The following is a 17,270-nucleotide window of genomic DNA, read 5'->3' on the forward strand; positions in this document are numbered from 1 at the left end:
TTACTGTAATTCAATGAGGACTGGGTTAGGGAGCAATTAAATAGTCTGTACATCCATAAATCCATGGGTCCAGATGGGATGCATCCGCGGGTGCTGAGGGAGCTGGCTGAAGTCATTGCTGGACCGCTCTCCATCATCTTTGCCAAGTCTTGGGAAACGGGAGAGGTGCCCGAGGATTGGAGGAAAGCAAATGTCACTCCAGTCTTCAAAAAGGGCAAGAAGGAGGACCCGGGTAATTATAGACCGGTCAGCCTCTGTCCCAGGGAAAGTAATGGAACAGCTTATCCTTGGTGCCATCTCAAGGCATATCAAGGATAAGAGGGTTATTAGGGGCAGTCAGCATGGCTTTACCAAGGCTTGACCAACCTCATAGCCTTTTATGAGAATGTAACAAGGTGGATGGATGATGGCAGAGCGGTGGATGTGGTCTACCTTGACTTCAGTAAAGCCTTTGACACAGTCTCCCACAGCATCCTCACAGCTAAGTTGAGGAGGTGTGGTCTAGACAATAGAGTAGTGAGGTGGGTTGCAAACTGGCTTAGGGAGAGAAGCCAGAGAGTGGCAGTCAATGGTGCGGAGTCCAGTTGGAGGCCAGTATCTAGTGGAGTGCCTCAGGGGTCAGTGCTGGGGCCAGTATTATTCAATATATTCATTAACGATTTAGACGAGGGAATTGAGTGTACTATCAGCAAGTTTGCTGATGACACTAAGCTGGGAGGAGTGGCTGACATGCCAGAAGGCTGTGCTGCCATCCAGCGAGACCTGGACAGGCTGGAGAGTTGGGCGGGGAATAACCTAATGAAATTTAACAAGGGAAAGTGTAGAGTCCTGCATCTGGGCAGGAACAACCCCAGGTTCCAGTATAGGTTGGGAGATTACATATTAGAGAGCAGTGTAGGGGAAAGGGACCTGGGGGTCCTGGTGGACACCAGGATGACCATGAGCCAGCACTGTGCCCTTGTGGCCAGGAAGGCCAATGGCATCCTGGGGTGTATTAGAAGGGGGGTGGTTAGTAGGTCGAGAGAGGTCCTCCTTCCCCTCTACTCCACCCTGGTGAGACCACATCTGGAATATTGTGTCCAGTTGTGGCCCCTCAGTTCCAGAAGGACAGGGAACTGCTGGAGAGGGTCCAGCGTAGGGCAACGAAGATGATTAAGGGAGTGGAGCACCTCCCTTATGAAGAAAGGCTGAGGGAGCTGGGTCTCTTTGGAGAAGAGGAGACTGAGGGGTGACCTTATTAATGTTTAGAAATATATAAAGGGTGAGTGCCAGGAGGATGGAGCCAGGCTCTTCTCGGTGGCAAACAATGATAGGACAAGGGGTAATGGGATCAAGCTGGAACACAAGAGGTTCCACTTAAATTTGAGAAAAAACTTCTTCTCAGTGAGGGTGACAGACACTGGAACAGGCTGCCCAGGGAGGTTGTGGAGTCTCCTTCTCTGGAGACATTCAAAACCCACCTGGACATGTTCCTGTGCGACCTCACCTGGGCGTTCCTGCTCCAGCAGGGGGATTGGACTGGATGATCTTTTGAGGTCCCTTCCAATCCCAAACATACTGTGATACTGTGAAGTACCACTTTTAAAATTCTCCCACAAAAAGGCAAGATGATCTTTATTGTAACAGGTTTTGAGAATAATGATGATTGGAGCTTTTTCCTTTCAAACAATTTTTGTAGTTTTCATTGGGTCAAAGATTTAAAGTGTAATTTTATTACCAGTGACAGATCCATATCCTGTCTGGCCTTATAACAAGGTTTCTGAACTGCACAGAGAAACAGCCCTTTTTGTTGTAATGTCAGACAGTGTTTTCGTGATGCTTGTATAACCATCCTTACATTTCTTTTAGAATGTGGGATGAACGTGCATCATAAATGCCAGACGAAGGTGGCAAACTTATGTGGAATAAACCAGAAGTTGCTAGCTGAAGCATTAAATCAAGTTAGCCAGGTATGCTTTATTGCCATTTCTCAGGTAATTAGTTGTTTGCAGAGCATTTTGGGGTTTTTACTTCATCTTTTCTGTATCACTTTTATGGGGAGCTGAGTTTGGAATGGAGGAAAACAGCTTTCTCTTTTTAATTTGAACTCTAAAGAGACAAACAAGGATGTCAATAGTGTAAAGGTGACATTGGAGGTGGGGGGAAATCCCACCTAACAATATTTTAAAAGGTGTTTGGATTCATGAAATCCAGCTTTGTTCTTCTGTGGTGCCAAGGTTATTCTCTCCCTTTCTGTTTAATTGTTTAAACAGCAGCATCATAACACTGAAATCTGTTTTTTCCATGCTTCAACTTTAGAATTCCACCTGAACGTTAAAATTAAATAAATCTGGAGAAATATACCAGATATTTTCAACTTTTCTTAATCTGATATATACACACAGAAAACTCCTCTGGAATTAACACTGGCCCCATAGTGACATTGTCCATCTCCTGCTGCAGCATGGCTGTGTCTTGTGGTCAACTTCTGACTTGCAAATAAAGATTCAGACACAAGCTCTGAAGTAAAACAGGAAAATATATGACAAAAGCCAACAGTATTTCCTCTGAGTGTTTGATATTTGCTTTGAAAACTGAGAGCTGTTGCACCAGTTCTTTCACAACACAAAACCACTCCATCTTTTCATTATTAAAATTTGATCTCGGGGATCTTCCACACATAAAATTTGTTTCCCTGTGTTTTTCCCTGTGTTTTCCCTGGATGTCACACATAGATGTGACTTCAGCTTGTCCAGTGTGACGGTGATTCCTCTTTCAAATGAACATATGTCCAAGGGGACATTTTCCTTCCACCACAGATTCAAACCATTATACCTTTAATAATTCTGCAATGAACAATACACCATAGACTGTTCAGGAATTTCAGTTACTTATTTTGTTGCAGTGAAGGAAGTGAAGTAATTGGTTGATCTGAAGCTGTAAAGAATGTGGCTAAATAGTCTATGAACCAGACTTCTTGAGAAAAGATCTGTGCTAGGAATTAATAATAAAAAAGAGAAGTTTATACTGCCATCATGTTACATTTAACAGCTATTGTTATAAATATTTCTAAAGTAATAGTGCAAATATAATTTCATATGGTCCCTCCTCAGAAATCTAGTCGCAAGTCTGATTCTGGGTCTGTAGAAAATGTTGGTATTTATCAAGATTTTGATAAGAAACCTAAAGGTCCAGGAGGAGATACAACAGGTAAGAAAACCTACAATGTCTTTATTTATCACTTTACCTACCAGGCTACATAAACGAACAACTTCAGTTATTTGTTCTTGCCTTATGTTAGACAATTTTTTAATAAGAACTGTTAAAAAATATATATGCATATATTTCTTTTTACCTTTTCCTGGCCACACAAAAAGCTTACATAACTTTTGATAAATACCCGTAGTTTCTAGTCCATGACCATACTGACCTTTCTGCAAAGCACTTGTTTTACTCACTGCAGCGTAGTTCCCCGTGATGAACTGGAGGGTGCCTCACCAGCCAGATACGCACATAAATCCCCTTCCCTCCTTCCTGTAACTGAGGTGTCACGCACATTGTTAACTGTCATGGTTTGTTCACAAACCATTAGCAACCAATGGCAAACACAATCTATTTTAGAATATAAGTAGCCAAAACACTGCTTGAGATGAAACAGCTCAAATAGTTTTAGCAGTACCTGGAATCCTGTCTCTACAGGCTCAGAATAAGGGTTTGTATTTTTTTTTTTTTTTACTATTGCTAAAGGGTTCTAGCATTCTGTAAGCTTAGCTTTCATAACTGCTAGCCTATGATAACTTATGCAAAAATATATGCAACAGTAGAAGTAACTTTTTACCAGGTGGAAATCACCAGGCTCAGTAAGAGATAATGGGTGGGTTTGGAGTGGTATAGGATTTTATATATTCATCCATGCATTGAGCTGATGCTGTTGAAATACCCAGTAAGAAAATTATTTTTATATTATTTATCATACTTGTTCTGGTTTACTAGAACAGGTTGGAAAAAAAAAAACCAACCAATTCTTGCGAAGTGGGTCTAGTTTAATACTAAGTCATGGTGCAGCCGCTGTGATTCTTCCCTGGTTATCACAGATGCTGGGCAGCTTGCAGGACGTACGTACTATCATCTCATGATTATCATCAGCGTTGTCTTAGTGACCCAGTGAAGGTCAAAAATACAGTTATTAATTGTAGAATATAATCAGGATTAGCCTGTATGGTCATGCTTCTTGGTGACCATCCGGCATAAATCGGATTGTTTTATGGCCTCTCTGCTTAGGCTGAGGGACTGTCCTGTTCTGCTAACACAAATAATTTGTTCACAAGCAGTCCTTGTAAAGTATCTTTTTCTACAAATTATGGTCTGTATCTTAGTCACAGGAGAGAGTTAGGGCTTTTGATTTTTATAATGCCAGTCTAAGTGTTGCTTAAACCCAGTATCAGAAACAATGGCAGATTCAGTTCAAGTCCAACACTTCCAAGTATACTTCAGTAATTTAAACTTTGTTATAAACTACAGGAGTTGGCCCTTATGTTTAGATTTGCCAAGTGTTCCAGCAGCAGATGCATTGAAATGTCATGTCACTACTGACTTTTTAGCGGAGCATCTGAGTCAGGCAGTATTTCTGCATATATTGAACTTTAAACTCCCTGTTTCAATTAGCAGATAGCAGCGAGTACGATAAACTCTGGGAGGGCAGCACAGCCAAGACAGCGCCACGAATTGCAACCAGGAGAAAATTCAACATAGAAAGCTTTGTCTTCCATAAAGTACTAGGGAAAGGAAGTTTTGGAAAGGTATGTAACAAACTTATGGAGCTTAAGGTGTCTGCGTTGTTGATCTCTGCAATGTGATGAGCTATTTCCATTAAGTAGAAAGGTTTTGCTGTTACAGCCACTTGGGTAGATAGTCTTTTATCAGAGTTGAATAATAGCCATCTTTGTCAAAGACACTAGAAGTTCATTGCCTGAATCTTGTCTAAACTCAAAATTGATTCATAATGCACAACAGTTTTTCAATTATTTAGTATCAAGGCAGAGGAGTTGCCCTTTATGCACTGAAGTGCAAAAGGATGCTTTATGTTCACACACTCCATATAGAAGCAGCCTCATAATGCTCCTGTGGGAGAGCAGCCTGACCCCCACAGGTTCTGTCTGCAGCTGTCTGAAGCTACAGCTCTCATGAAGCAACAGGCTTCACGTCTTCTGCTTAAACACTCACAAGACAGAAAAAACTGCCTTGTTGAGCCCCATCTCATCTCTGTGCCCAGCAACTTCACCTTCCCAAATCTCACTCATCTTTCACATTGAAATGGTTTTTTTTAATTGTCATTGCACCTGCTATAAACACCTTTGACTTTACTGATACTATCAGCAACAGTCTTTCCTATGTGTGCTATGATCTCGTCTTTTATTTTTTGCAGGTTCTGCTTGCTGAGCTGAAAGGGAAGAATGAATTCTTTGCTATCAAAGCTCTGAAGAAAGATGTGGTGCTAATTGATGATGATGTGGAATGTACCATGGTGGAAAAGCGGGTCCTCGCACTTGCATGGGAAAATCCGTTTCTCACGCATCTTTACTGCACGTTTCAGACAAAGGTAAGAAAACCCAGTGGCAACAGCAATGCAACAGATGGAGCCTTTTAATGGACGCTGTTGCCAGCTGTCTAGTAAAAGTAGCTTTGTGATGCAAGAATTAAATTTCCTTTTCTTGTCCTCCTTGCAGTAGTTCACAGGCCTTATGGAAAGTAAATATGAGTATGGACCCCCACATGGGTTGATGAGAACAGAATAAGATAATAAAAAGCATCTATGCAATCTGAAATAAGAGGCAGTTTAATTTAAATCCTTGATCTTAGCTTTATCCTCTGTTAGGGGGAAAAAGATCACTGTCAGAGATCAGTAAGTCTTTGTAAATGTATATTTTTGTATGTTTTATATATGTCTAGAAACCCACAGAATACAGCATCAGCTATTTAGCTTTATTATACACAGCCAGATTATTCAAATCTGTAGGAGCCTCATATGCTCTTAGGCATGCATGAAATAGAGAAATACTTCGGGAGAGGAGGAAAGCGGCTCCTCGGTCCCCAGTAGCCACATCGCTACTTTATATGGGGTTGCAATAGCATCAGTAATTTTTCCATTCTCTGGTTATTTGGAAACAGCAACATCTGTTCTTTGTTATGGAGTTCCTGAATGGGGGAGACCTGATGTTCCACATACAAGACAAGGGGCGTTTTGATCTCTACAGAGCAACGTAAGTCCAGAACCCTTCGGTCCCCATCTCTGAGTGACTTTAGTCTCTCTGGTTTTACTGCTTCTAGTTCTGCACCACTTACCTGCAGTCTTTCACTCCAGTTTTAGTGGCTGGTGATTGAGAAGGCATTTCTAGACACTGGTTTAATACAATGAAGAAGCTCACTTAATGATGTGTGGAGTTAAGTTTTCTTAATTTATGTAGCAGGGTGATGTTTTACTTTATGGGATGCTTGTACCTAGAGATGCCAAGTAAACTGCAACGTGAGCCAGCAATGAAAGCACAAGGTTCAGCTTCGTTGTCCCTCAGGACAGTATTTGGATGGAAAAACTGGAAAACAGCATGAGAAAAAAAACCTCAACACTTACAATATTACGTACTAGTATTGCTAAGTTGACACGATGGTACAGAAGGATAACTTGCATGTTCCAGAAGATACTAAGCCCTTCGTTTAGCAAGTGTGATTGCATCAGTTACCTATGGTTTAAAGATCACTGGAGCCGTAGACTTTAAAAGATGCAAAAATATTGTATTATTGTTACTTTACCTGTAATAATTTTCTTTAGTTTAGGTCAGTTTCTACCTTTCTCACCCAAAAGTGTGAGGGTTTTAATTGTGTCATTGAATGGGTGCGTGCAAGACCTGAGAAGTGCAGGGAAGTGAACCTACCTGTAAACACCAGTGCTGCTGTATAGCCAGCCTGGAAAATTACTTCTGTTACTGGGTGCTGTACTAGGGAAAGTGACCGGGTGGGATCATTTCCCTTCATGTCCTCTGGTTTATCACGTCCTTTTTTTGAGAACACCCCTGAAGTGATGCTGCTGTTCACTCTGCTGTACAGGGCAGGTGCAGTGGGAGGGAGGTGAGGTGTTTCTAGCTGAGCCATTGGTGCCCGGTCCCTCTTAAAGCAACCCAGGGAGCGTCTTTCCAGTAGCTGCCTTTCAAAAGGCAGATGCGTATCACTGAGAACATACACAGACTATTAAAGGGTAGAAATGGGCGAGTGTTCCCTCATGGAAGTGGAATGGAGCATTAAGGCAAGTTGCTGTAGTGTTCCCTCTGCTCTTTGGCATTAGATACTACAGATGATTAACACATAGATTAACACAGATTATACCACCCAGCTATACAAATACAGATATATTCATGTTTAAAGAAGCATACAGCACTTCTCACACCATGAAGAGAAGCTTACGGCAGCTCTTTTGGCTGGCTGCATTGACTCTTTTAACTGAGCAAGACAGATTAAAAGATGTTTTGGTCTTTTCAGGTTTTATGGAGCTGAAATTTTGTGTGGGCTACAGTTCCTTCACAGCAAAGGCATTATTTATAGGTGAGTACTAACTAGCTCCAGTGTGGGACCTATGGATTGTCTTAGCACTTCATGCATGTTTGAATTACTGATGGATGTGACAAGCAAACACTGTCTGGCAGATCTGATGTTATTCCAAAGGCATTAACATGCCTGAAACAAATCTGTATCTGTGTGTCTTTTCCTTAGCAACCAGAAGGATGGAATGTTGCACAAAAGTGGTTTTGTTTCAGTTATTTTAGGTGCTGCCTTCAAATCATGAGTCCATTTAGCTTGGCGGCAAGGGAGAGGGTCCTTGAGGCTCTCGGTTCCTGGCGGCCCTGTGAACAGCACTGAGGTGACAATCATCAGGCTGAAACATCAGAGGCCAGATCCTGATCAGCCACTTCTTACTGTAAATACCCATGCTACAAGAGATGGAAGTTTATTTTTATGTACATTTTTTTCTTAATTTCCTTTCTGCAGCCTTTTTACACCACTCACAGCTCTAGAGCACTGTTTGGTAACTACTTGCTCAGGTAGCTCTTACCGCTGTGGCAAACAGGTAGGAAGGGCAACGTATGTGCACTTAAGAGCAAGTTACTCAAGGTAACTTAAGTAAATGTACCCCAAACCAGCTGGTATTGCCCATCTCCCTTTATAGAAACAGGAAACTTCTGTTGGAACATCCAGCCTTTAAAGCAATTTTCTGAAATTAGAGACTAGTATTTCAGAAAAAGTGTTTGTAAAGAGGATGAACATTACAGGAATCCTCCTTGGTGACAAAGGATGATTGTTACAGGCCTATCTGCTCTCAGAGGAGACAGCCGTAACCCAGGAATGTCCTTAACGTACCCAACTGTATTCCCGCTCCTCCTGCAGGTTTTTATACAGGAAAGGATCAAACTCCAGGAATGTTGTCATAGCACAAATTCCTTTCATCTCAGATTTTCTAGAGCATTTTTAGGTTTGCTGTTAAATTTCCCTACATTCAATTAGAATGTTCCTGGACAGAGATTTCAGAGTATGAGGTATTTTTGAGACACTACTATTTTCCAACAAGACTGCAGCAAAATCAAAGGTACTTCTTTTTTCCCCTGTACACAGAGTATTTACCAGTGTAATCACAGAACTGTTTAGGTAGGCACTGCATGTAAGTGCACATCCATACAAACGATTTTAGAACCTGTAGCTAGGTAAGTGCAGTACCCTAAGTTACCATTAGTATTCCCCTCATATATCCCCTCATATAATATATCTCAAATATATTCCATTTACTGAACAGTATTCAATATGTATTCAATTTACTGAACAGTAGCTATTGTCCAGACTTGGAAGGATTTATGGTGCCCTGCATTAGATCAGGGACTCTTGGTCTGAGCTGCAGCTCATCATCTGAGCAGTTTAAGTAGCCAATACTGGGAACTTAAGTTACCAAGGAGAAAAGACTGCCCTGTTGTCATGTAAAATTCTGTGCTCTATTCAAGACTTTCTTGATAAGCAGAAGGGCTGTTCAGTTTCTCTCCAGCCTGCTCTCCTTGGTATGTGCTTTTGCAGCCAGATGGACAAAAAACGCACCCCAGTCAAAGGGAGGGAATGTAGCTTTTGGAAACGGCTGTTAAAAAGCTCTTCCTGGATTGAATAGTGTTATTCTGAAAAAAAAGACATGAATAGGACACTTCACAGACCACGGCCACAACACACGGTGTAACTAGGAACAAGTCACAGGTGGTGTTAAAAGCCGGGCAGGCTTCAAACACTCTGACTCTGCCAGGGGCTCTAAGGATCCAACAGCCCCTCTGTGCCACGAGCTGCTGCAGCCCTGCGGCTGGGGCCCTGCGGCTGGGGCCCTGCGGCTGGGGCCCTGCGGCTGGAGCCCTGTGCTGGGGCACTGCAGCTGCAGCCCTGCCAGCTGTGGGGCTTAACTGGCACCTCCTCCCAGAGGAACAGAAGCCCTGGGTGTGCTTTTGGATCTGAGAGCAAGTGTAGGGCATTGTAAGGTCAGACGCAAAATATACACCTCAGCCTCCTGATGAGGGAGTTCTTCCCTTCTCCGCACCGCCTTCAAAGTACAAAAGTACCATTTTGTACATATTTTGTTGATGATTATTTTCCTGAAAAGCCTCTTTGTATGATGTAGAGTAGATGTTCATCAGCGAAGAAACTGGATCTGAATACAAAAGCGACTCACTTTTCCATAAAATCTAACTTTTTTTTTTTTTTTAATGCTTTTTGCAGGGACCTAAAACTGGACAATGTGATGCTTGATAAAGAAGGCCACATCAAAATAGCTGATTTTGGAATGTGCAAAGAAAATGTTGTTGGTGAGAACAAGGCAAGCACGTTCTGCGGGACCCCGGACTACATTGCTCCTGAGGTCAGTATCCACTGCCGTGTCCTGCAGGGATGGACCTAATACACTGATGTTGGAATGGCCCTTGTGATTAATCATCCCTTTGTAAACTAATAGTTCAATAATGTAGAAATCTAATTAGCACAGGGAAAAAAAAAAAAAGAAAAAAAATCTGAGTTCTCTGCAGAAGGTACTTTAGATTTTTAAATGTTCTGTAGCTGCAAGTTTAAAAAAACAAAACGTGCTTTTGAAATGTTAAAATGTTCAGGTTTTGAACAAATAGTTTTCCCTTCAGCCTTGACAGCTAACACACACACAGAGCTAAAAACCTGAATGTATGTGCGCTGCAGATGAACAGACTTGTGCCCATGCAAACAACCAAAACTCAAAGCAAAAGCAGGTTCTAAGGGGAAATCTCACAAAGTTAAATTCCCTGTTACAGCAGGTTTTTAATCCAATTTGCAAAGTAGTCCAAGTAAGGAAGTTGAGTTTTAAAGTTATAAATGATGTCTGAGTCTGTTTGGTAATAAACTCATTCTCATTGGTACTTGCTTCTCCCTTCATCTTATAAAGAAACTACCAAAGATGTTTTCCAAGTGTACGGCTATTTAAGGTAAACGGAGAAAATTTCTGAAGGAGAGCACAGACCTGTGTGCTGAGCTGGCCACGTTTCCACCCAGGGACAAAACTCCAGCTGTGCATCAGTGCCAACCATCTCTCAGATTGCTGATTCCACCTCCCACCCCCAAAATACCCTAGTTTAATAGTCTCCCTTAAAATCACTCTTCTGTTTTTTGGTATGTTGTTGCTGCCTTTTATTAATTACTTGTATTTGTTCCTCTGCACTTCTGTGGACTAAGATCCTGCAAGGTTCGAGGTACACGTTCTCTGTGGACTGGTGGTCATTTGGGGTCCTGCTGTACGAGATGCTTATTGGACAGTCCCCTTTCCATGGGGATGATGAAGATGAACTGTTTGAGTCAATCCGAGTGGACACTCCTCACTACCCACGCTGGATTACCAAGGAATCCAAGGATATATTGGAGAAGGTAAGACCGATGATCAATGAGTGGGTCACAGAACTGCGGGGCAGGGGGGGCAAATCTGGGCTTTTAAAAGGAACTATTTATCAGAAAGCAAATTACTTTTACGAAGGGAAAGATTAATTACTAATGGTCTGTTTACTGTTAGCAACTTCTGTACTTTTAGCAGTACACCCATCGTTCTGCCAGTGCCACCTGCCTTTTGAGCAGACAGGAGGCTTTACCGGGTGTTTTCTCTTGCAGCTATTTGAAAGGGATCCAACCAGACGACTTGGGGTCACTGGGAGTATCAGAGACCACCCGTTCTTCAAAACCATCAACTGGGCGGCGCTGGAGAAGAGGGAGGTGGACCCTCCGTTCAGGCCAAAAGTGGTATGTAGGTTATTCTTTGTTCTGCACCAGCATTGCAAATGTCAGCCTAGGAGCAATGGATTGATGTCTCTAACTTGCTCAGACTAGCTCACTGTTTCTCCTCACATTTTATAAATGAGAGTTATGTATCTCATATCTCATATGTATCTCATATGTATCTCATATTCCATTGTTCTTGGGTGGGTCAGTTATGAAAAGGGCGCACTATATTCCTCCAACTGCCCTGAAATCTTCCTATTAAGACTGTTTGCTTATACTTGCTCAAGGAGCTTCTTTATTAATATAATCTTCATGAAAATCAACTAGTAGTTCTGATACCCATTCTCCTTGAATCTTTAGATCATTGGAAAATTATGTTTTATATGCCTCCATCTTGAACATGTTGATAGTTTCTTGCAGTTTTCTGTTAATGTCGGGTGGGAGAAGGACCATGAACTTGGGGGTACTCACTTAAATATGTACTCTTCAAACTCCTCTGAGAGTCTCCAAGTGGGCAAAAAGACGCATTTTCTGTATTACTGAACTTAGAAGTGTTTGTAATGCACATACTTAATGTTACCTGATAAAAACGTGTGAAGAACAGCCTGTGTGTTACTCACAGTCTGTATCACTGTGGGCGGCTGCTGCTGATCTCATCTGGTTAAAAATCCACGCTAGTTTTCCTCCACCCTGTTACTGGTACAAGCAAAGTAATCTGGAGGTAATGCAGTCTCTCCAAAATGTAGAGACCTGTCCCATTCCAGAACAGGCAGCTTCACGGTGCACGCTCCCCTGGAAATGGAAACTCTGCGAACATGAGGATCCTATGAACAGTAACCTCTGGAGGTGCAGAGTGTAAACCACGGGCTTTAGTAACGCGGGGTTTTATGAACCAGACACAAAGCAGCTGCTATAGGGCATCGCTTTTGTTTCTCTGAACAAATACAGGCTGTAAAATGCTTTCAAGAATTTAAAAATTTTGGTTAATGGAAAGAAATGATGTGATTAAATCTAAGTGCTACATTGTTTTTGTCAACAGAGAAACTTTGGGTAATTCTATGAAATGTTACCACAAATCCAGGTGGTTGTTCTTCTCCAAAGCCACTTGGTGCTAATATTTGTTTTCAAGCAATTGCCCAGTTATAATCTTATAATGTTGTTAAAATAGGCAAGAAAGGAGGGGTTTTTTTCTCTAAAGGGGAGAAGGAGGGAGGGAGCTCAAGAAATTTCTAACCTTATGCATTAAAGCGATTTGTTCTGGAAGAAATGACAAAGTTTGTCTCAAACGATCTTCACTCTCTGTTCAATGCAGAAGTCAGCAAGCGACTACAACAACTTTGACAGAGAATTCCTGAGTGAGAAGCCAAAATTGTCCTACAGCGACAAAAACCTGATCGAGTCCATGGATCAGTCTGCATTTGCTGGATTTTCTTTTATTAACCCTAAATTTGAACAGATCTTGGACAAGTAAGTGTGAACAGAGCTGGACTTAAAAGCAAGGTTAAACGTTAAACTGAACTGTTATGTGTTCCAACGATGTCAATACTTCAGAACAATACACAGTAGAGATTAATTATGTCAAACTTCTGATTTATTGGCAATGTTCTTTTATGCATGGTTGGGTTTAAGGTATGTGAATCGTGCATTATTTTCTCTATTTGGGAAAATGTAAATTCTGTTTGGTACTTGAATGTAGGTATGTTATATATATATGCTGTATATTTTGCTCGAGAGAAGACACTAGGGAACAGAAGATGTCTTTTTAAAAGTGTTTGAGCCCTTGGTTCTTTTATTTGTCTTCAATTAAAAGAAAGTTACATTAAACTTTCATTCATGGTTTTATTAGTTGTTTCTAGAAATACGCAATTAAACTCCAGTTGTCTTTAAACTACAGTAAAAACTAGCATTTTGTAAGCCCTGATCACTTACAGAAATAAAACTAGTATTTTAGGAGAATTAAACAAAATTAGAAGATAGTCAGGTAAGGACAGTGGAGCATTTGTTCCACTTGCTGAACCGCCCAGCGCAAATTCTTCCTTCCAGTTTTACTTGCTTGTTTTTCATAGAGCAGCTGCGGCTCCTTCTACGCGCCGCACCAGGTCCTGCCTGTGGCGATACAAACTGCTCCATCTTGATATTGCAAATCATTTCATTTTCTCAACCACCGAGCTGGCAGGAAGAAAAATGTCCTGGTGAGTTTGTCCAACACAGTTACACAAGGGACATCCTCACGCTACAAGGAGATGGAGGGGTTAAAGAATTTCATCCAGAAAGCAGCTTAAAAGCTCTAAAACATTAAAAAACAACTACCTCACATGCAAACAAAAATACAGAGTAGAGTTAAAAATGAAAACACTCCTTCCACCCAGCAGGTACAAGTGGTTACCACCCAAGAGCATACAGTGATCAACAAAACATGAACATTTCAGTAGACAATTCTGAGCCACAAAGCAGTAATTAATTTTGTCCTTATCCTTCAGAATGACAAGTACCCCTGCAAATTTAATGCCAGCTACCTAAGCCATAGGTGCACATTGGTACCAGAAGGCAGCGTTTGCCTGCATTGTGCTGTTGGGTTTCAGCTTTCTCTAAAAAGCAGCATTGGGAAGACAAGATAAGAACAGTGTGTGTAGCTTTGAGAGTGAATCAGATCTTAAAACATCAATGAACAGGTAAAATTAATAGTCTTACCTTTCTCCTCTGTGCAAATCTTGACTTGTATTTATTCCAGAGCTTCTTCCAACATCTTCCTCAGTTACTAGACTGTTACTTAAGTTAATTATTTGTGAGAGTAAAGCAACCAATGGGGTAACTTAACTTAATCCTTATGCCTATTGTGTAAACTCTCTTAACCAAGGTACAATTCCTGCGATTCCAAGAGCTGTGGAACCCACAGGACACTCACCTGGCACTTTAGCCACTGCAAACAGGCACAGAAAGAAACACCCATCAGGACACCTAGTAACATTTGATCTTTATTACTTGGATTAAAGGTCAAATGATTACATTTGTCTGAAAGATTACGACGAAGGCCAACAATGTTAAGAAAAGACAGTTTAATCCCATTTGATAGACTGCATCTGAGCTAGCAAGTGTAATAACAGTCAGAAGGCAGTAAAATAAACATGACTACAAATATACAAGGTCAGGATGAGGGTGTCACCTCCCCTGTCAGTGACGGTTCCATGGGGGGGTGGGGGACACACACAGCTTTTGGACAGTGACAAAAATCTGCAATTCTTGACAGTGCCTTTCCAGAAAGGTGGTTACACCCCAGGGAGAACCCATCACTCGCTTCAAATCTACACCTGTCTGCACTTGCTCTTGCCAGCTAGAAAGGGCCGATGCCATCAGTGATTCAGTACCTTCCTAAAGCAGAACAGACAACTTCTTTTTTCTCTTCAAGTATCAGCATAACAGTTTATTTACACTTGTATACAATTCTTTTTACTAAACACTCAACTTGGTAAAACACTTATCACAGTATATTCAAAAGCAGGCTATAAAAATACCTACTATACATAAAACATTGAGCCTCAAGGAATTGTACAGCACCTCTGGAAGTTGGGAGAGGTAAAAGGAAGAAAGGAGGAGCGGGAGATGCCTCACAGCGTGAGGAGCAGCAGCCCTGGGGCTCAGCTCTCGGTACGGAAACCTTCCCTGCCGCGTTCCTCCAACCAGGGCCAAGCTCTACAAGTACCACAGTATGCTGGTAAAACTCTGCTTTTCTAATACCGTCTCCTGGGATTTGCCCTCTGTAACTACAGATAAACTCTGACTTTCTTAATTTAGAAGCTGTTTGACTGCTGCTGCTCCCGGCTGGACGGTGCAGGTTGGGGAGCGAGCGCTGCTGGAGCTCAGCCCGGCTCTGGTCGCCGAGCACACAGCAAATCGGACGGGAAATCACTTCTACATTTCTGCCACGAAGGTGGCCGCGTTAACTCTGCATCAATAAATTAACTTCTCTGAGCAGCACTGTGGGGTCTCTCCTCACACAATGACTACGGACATGACCGAGTAAAGATCTGAAACGGGCGTTACCGAACACAGGGACCGCACGCACAAGCTTTAGACAGCAGCGCTTGAAGAGAGGGGGTTCTGGTCCTTCCGTACCCTACGCGTTCCTCCTTGGAACCGGAGCCAGCGATACGGTATGGCTTACTTCCAGAGCTGAGTCTATTGCTGAAATTAGCTTATTAAAACAAACCACAACAGCAGCAAGTTATTTAACAAACCCTGCACAAACAAAAGACAATTTAGCCTTGGCCTGCAAAACTACATTACAAAGGCCCAGTATTTCACATAGGAATTAGAAACGAAACAAAAAACCCCACCAAAACAAACAAACAAAAAACCACCAACATATGTAATAGAAGCTCAATTAGTAGAGCTGACCGCCTTAGAAAACACACAGTCCAGCTACCAAAGAACAGTCTCATTTCAGAGCTCGAAGCCGCAGCAGCACTGGCCGCTCGCTTCTGCCGTCCAGTAACACCAATACAAAATACGCACCCATCTCGTACAGTCAAAAGGTCGTGGCCTATGTCATAGAAAATTCCATTTCTAGCACTGGAGTTTCACAAGGTATAAAAGAGCAGCGAAGAACTGGGATGTTGGAAGATGCTTAAAAAAACAACACAAAAAAAACCCCAAGGCACGTGTGCCATGTTAAAAATAATTTCAGAATTTACCTGGTGTTTTTCTGGCATGAGCTGTTAGAAGGGTTAAACTCCACCTAACCTTTCTGTACTGTTTCCTGATGTACGTATTTAAATGTGGCTATAAAAGAGAAACATATACTTTATGTTGAAATTCATTCCAAAAATTGCCTAAAAAATAAATCACAGCACTAAAGACAAGCAGCTCCTCCAGCTCTTCACAATCTAAATCCTTTTCCCCTCCCTTCCAGTCTCAGAAAAGCTGCTCATCCCCTCCTGTAACTGCAGAAGGCACGACCTGCTCGAGCTACACTCACAGCTCACTGCTGTGGCCTCCAAAATACAGCTGGCCCCTGGAAAATGCCCAAATCCTGCTAAAACAGCAGAATATTTCAGGTAGCCGATCTAGCTCTAATGGCTCTACTTTCCAAGGGCAAAGTCTCCCCCAATTCAGAGAAATTCAAAGTTGTGGTTGGCAAACCAAAGTTCCATTTAAAACGCAGGCGCTATCAGAGCTGACAGGCTTTCCTGTCTAAAGTAGTTTTGCAACACAAAGCCTCCAATGCTCAAAATGTAGAATTTCACATATGGTAAATATGCCAGGAAAAAACATCTCCATGTAACTCTGGGCAATCATTCACAGTAAAAGTAGGAGGAACTTAGAGAAACACTTAAAAAAGGAAGTAAAGTCTAGTTAAAATCTGGCAGTAAAATGGACATGGGCGATTAACCGTCTTGCAGTATCCACAGATGAACAATAAAAACCACTGAAACTGCACAAATTTACATATGAAAAAACTCTAAAACCAACCCTACTCTGCGTCCAGTAAATCTTTTTACGGGTACCTTTCGGCACTGGGAGTTATCCACAACTGCGGGTTTTCTCCAAAGAAGCTGAAATCACATTCAAAATGTCTGACGTGACGCTGGCTCCGTTCTGCGGGACCTGAGCTGCTCCTGAACGCTCCGGCGCTTGGGAAGGGCTGCGACCCGGAGCTATAGGTGATTGGGGACTGTCCGCAAAGCTTCTTCTCGTGAGCGATCCACGCCTACATTCTGCAAATTAAAAGACAAAAAAGACTTTAAAGCAAGCCTCACGATCAGCCGTAGCTTGCTTAACACATGGCTATCACACAAGGCAAAAGATGAGCAAGTTTTAACGCTTCTTTCCTCAAAATGGTTTGTAAGCCACAAGGAAAGGCCCCAGCCCACAAGCAGAAGTCAGAGCCGGGCTCAGACCTCGGCCCAGCCACAACGCGCTTTGCAGAGCCCGAGTCCTTAGACACCTGAACAGGGGCTCTGTGCTGCCAGGGGAAAAGCATCGCAAAGACGTGT

General features: G+C 42.1%; 2 protein-coding genes across 15 annotated transcripts in view; one reads left to right on the plus strand and one right to left on the minus strand.

Moving 5' to 3' along the window:
* The window catches only part of PRKCD (protein kinase C delta), a 64,587-nt gene extending 51,480 nt beyond the window's left edge, over window positions 1-13,107 (plus strand). For 7 of the 8 annotated variants that reach the window (XM_082059657.1, XM_082059656.1, XM_082059651.1 and 4 more), the window contains 10 exons: window positions 1,849-1,949; window positions 3,093-3,189; window positions 4,645-4,778; window positions 5,405-5,578; window positions 6,148-6,239; window positions 7,510-7,572; window positions 9,769-9,907; window positions 10,744-10,932; window positions 11,170-11,298; window positions 12,590-13,107. In XM_082059657.1, coding sequence (XP_081915783.1) covers window positions 1,849-1,949; window positions 3,093-3,189; window positions 4,645-4,778; window positions 5,405-5,578; window positions 6,148-6,239; window positions 7,510-7,572; window positions 9,769-9,907; window positions 10,744-10,932; window positions 11,170-11,298; window positions 12,590-12,748 — 1,277 coding nt within the window. In that variant the 3' untranslated portion in view covers window positions 12,749-13,107. The remainder of the gene's footprint in view (window positions 1-1,848; window positions 1,950-3,092; window positions 3,190-4,644; window positions 4,779-5,404; window positions 5,579-6,147; window positions 6,240-7,509; window positions 7,573-9,768; window positions 9,908-10,743; window positions 10,933-11,169; window positions 11,299-12,589) is intronic. The other variant, XM_082059658.1, reaches the window with a different exon arrangement.
* The window catches only part of LOC309443077 (6-phosphofructo-2-kinase/fructose-2,6-bisphosphatase 4), a 51,206-nt gene continuing 47,038 nt past the window's right edge, over window positions 13,103-17,270 (minus strand). For 5 of the 7 annotated variants that reach the window (XM_082059663.1, XM_082059662.1, XM_082059664.1 and 2 more), the window contains one exon: window positions 14,240-16,991. In XM_082059663.1, the coding sequence (XP_081915789.1) occupies window positions 16,932-16,991 (60 nt within the window). In that variant the 3' untranslated portion in view covers window positions 14,240-16,931. Of the gene's footprint in view, window positions 13,447-14,239; window positions 16,992-17,270 lie in introns of those variants that run through there. The other 2 variants (XR_014184730.1, XR_014184731.1) reach the window with 2 other exon arrangements.

The sequence above is a fragment of the Streptopelia decaocto genome, assembly GCF_964273445.1.
Source record: "Streptopelia decaocto genome assembly, chromosome: 8".
NCBI lineage: Eukaryota > Metazoa > Chordata > Aves > Columbiformes > Columbidae > Streptopelia > Streptopelia decaocto.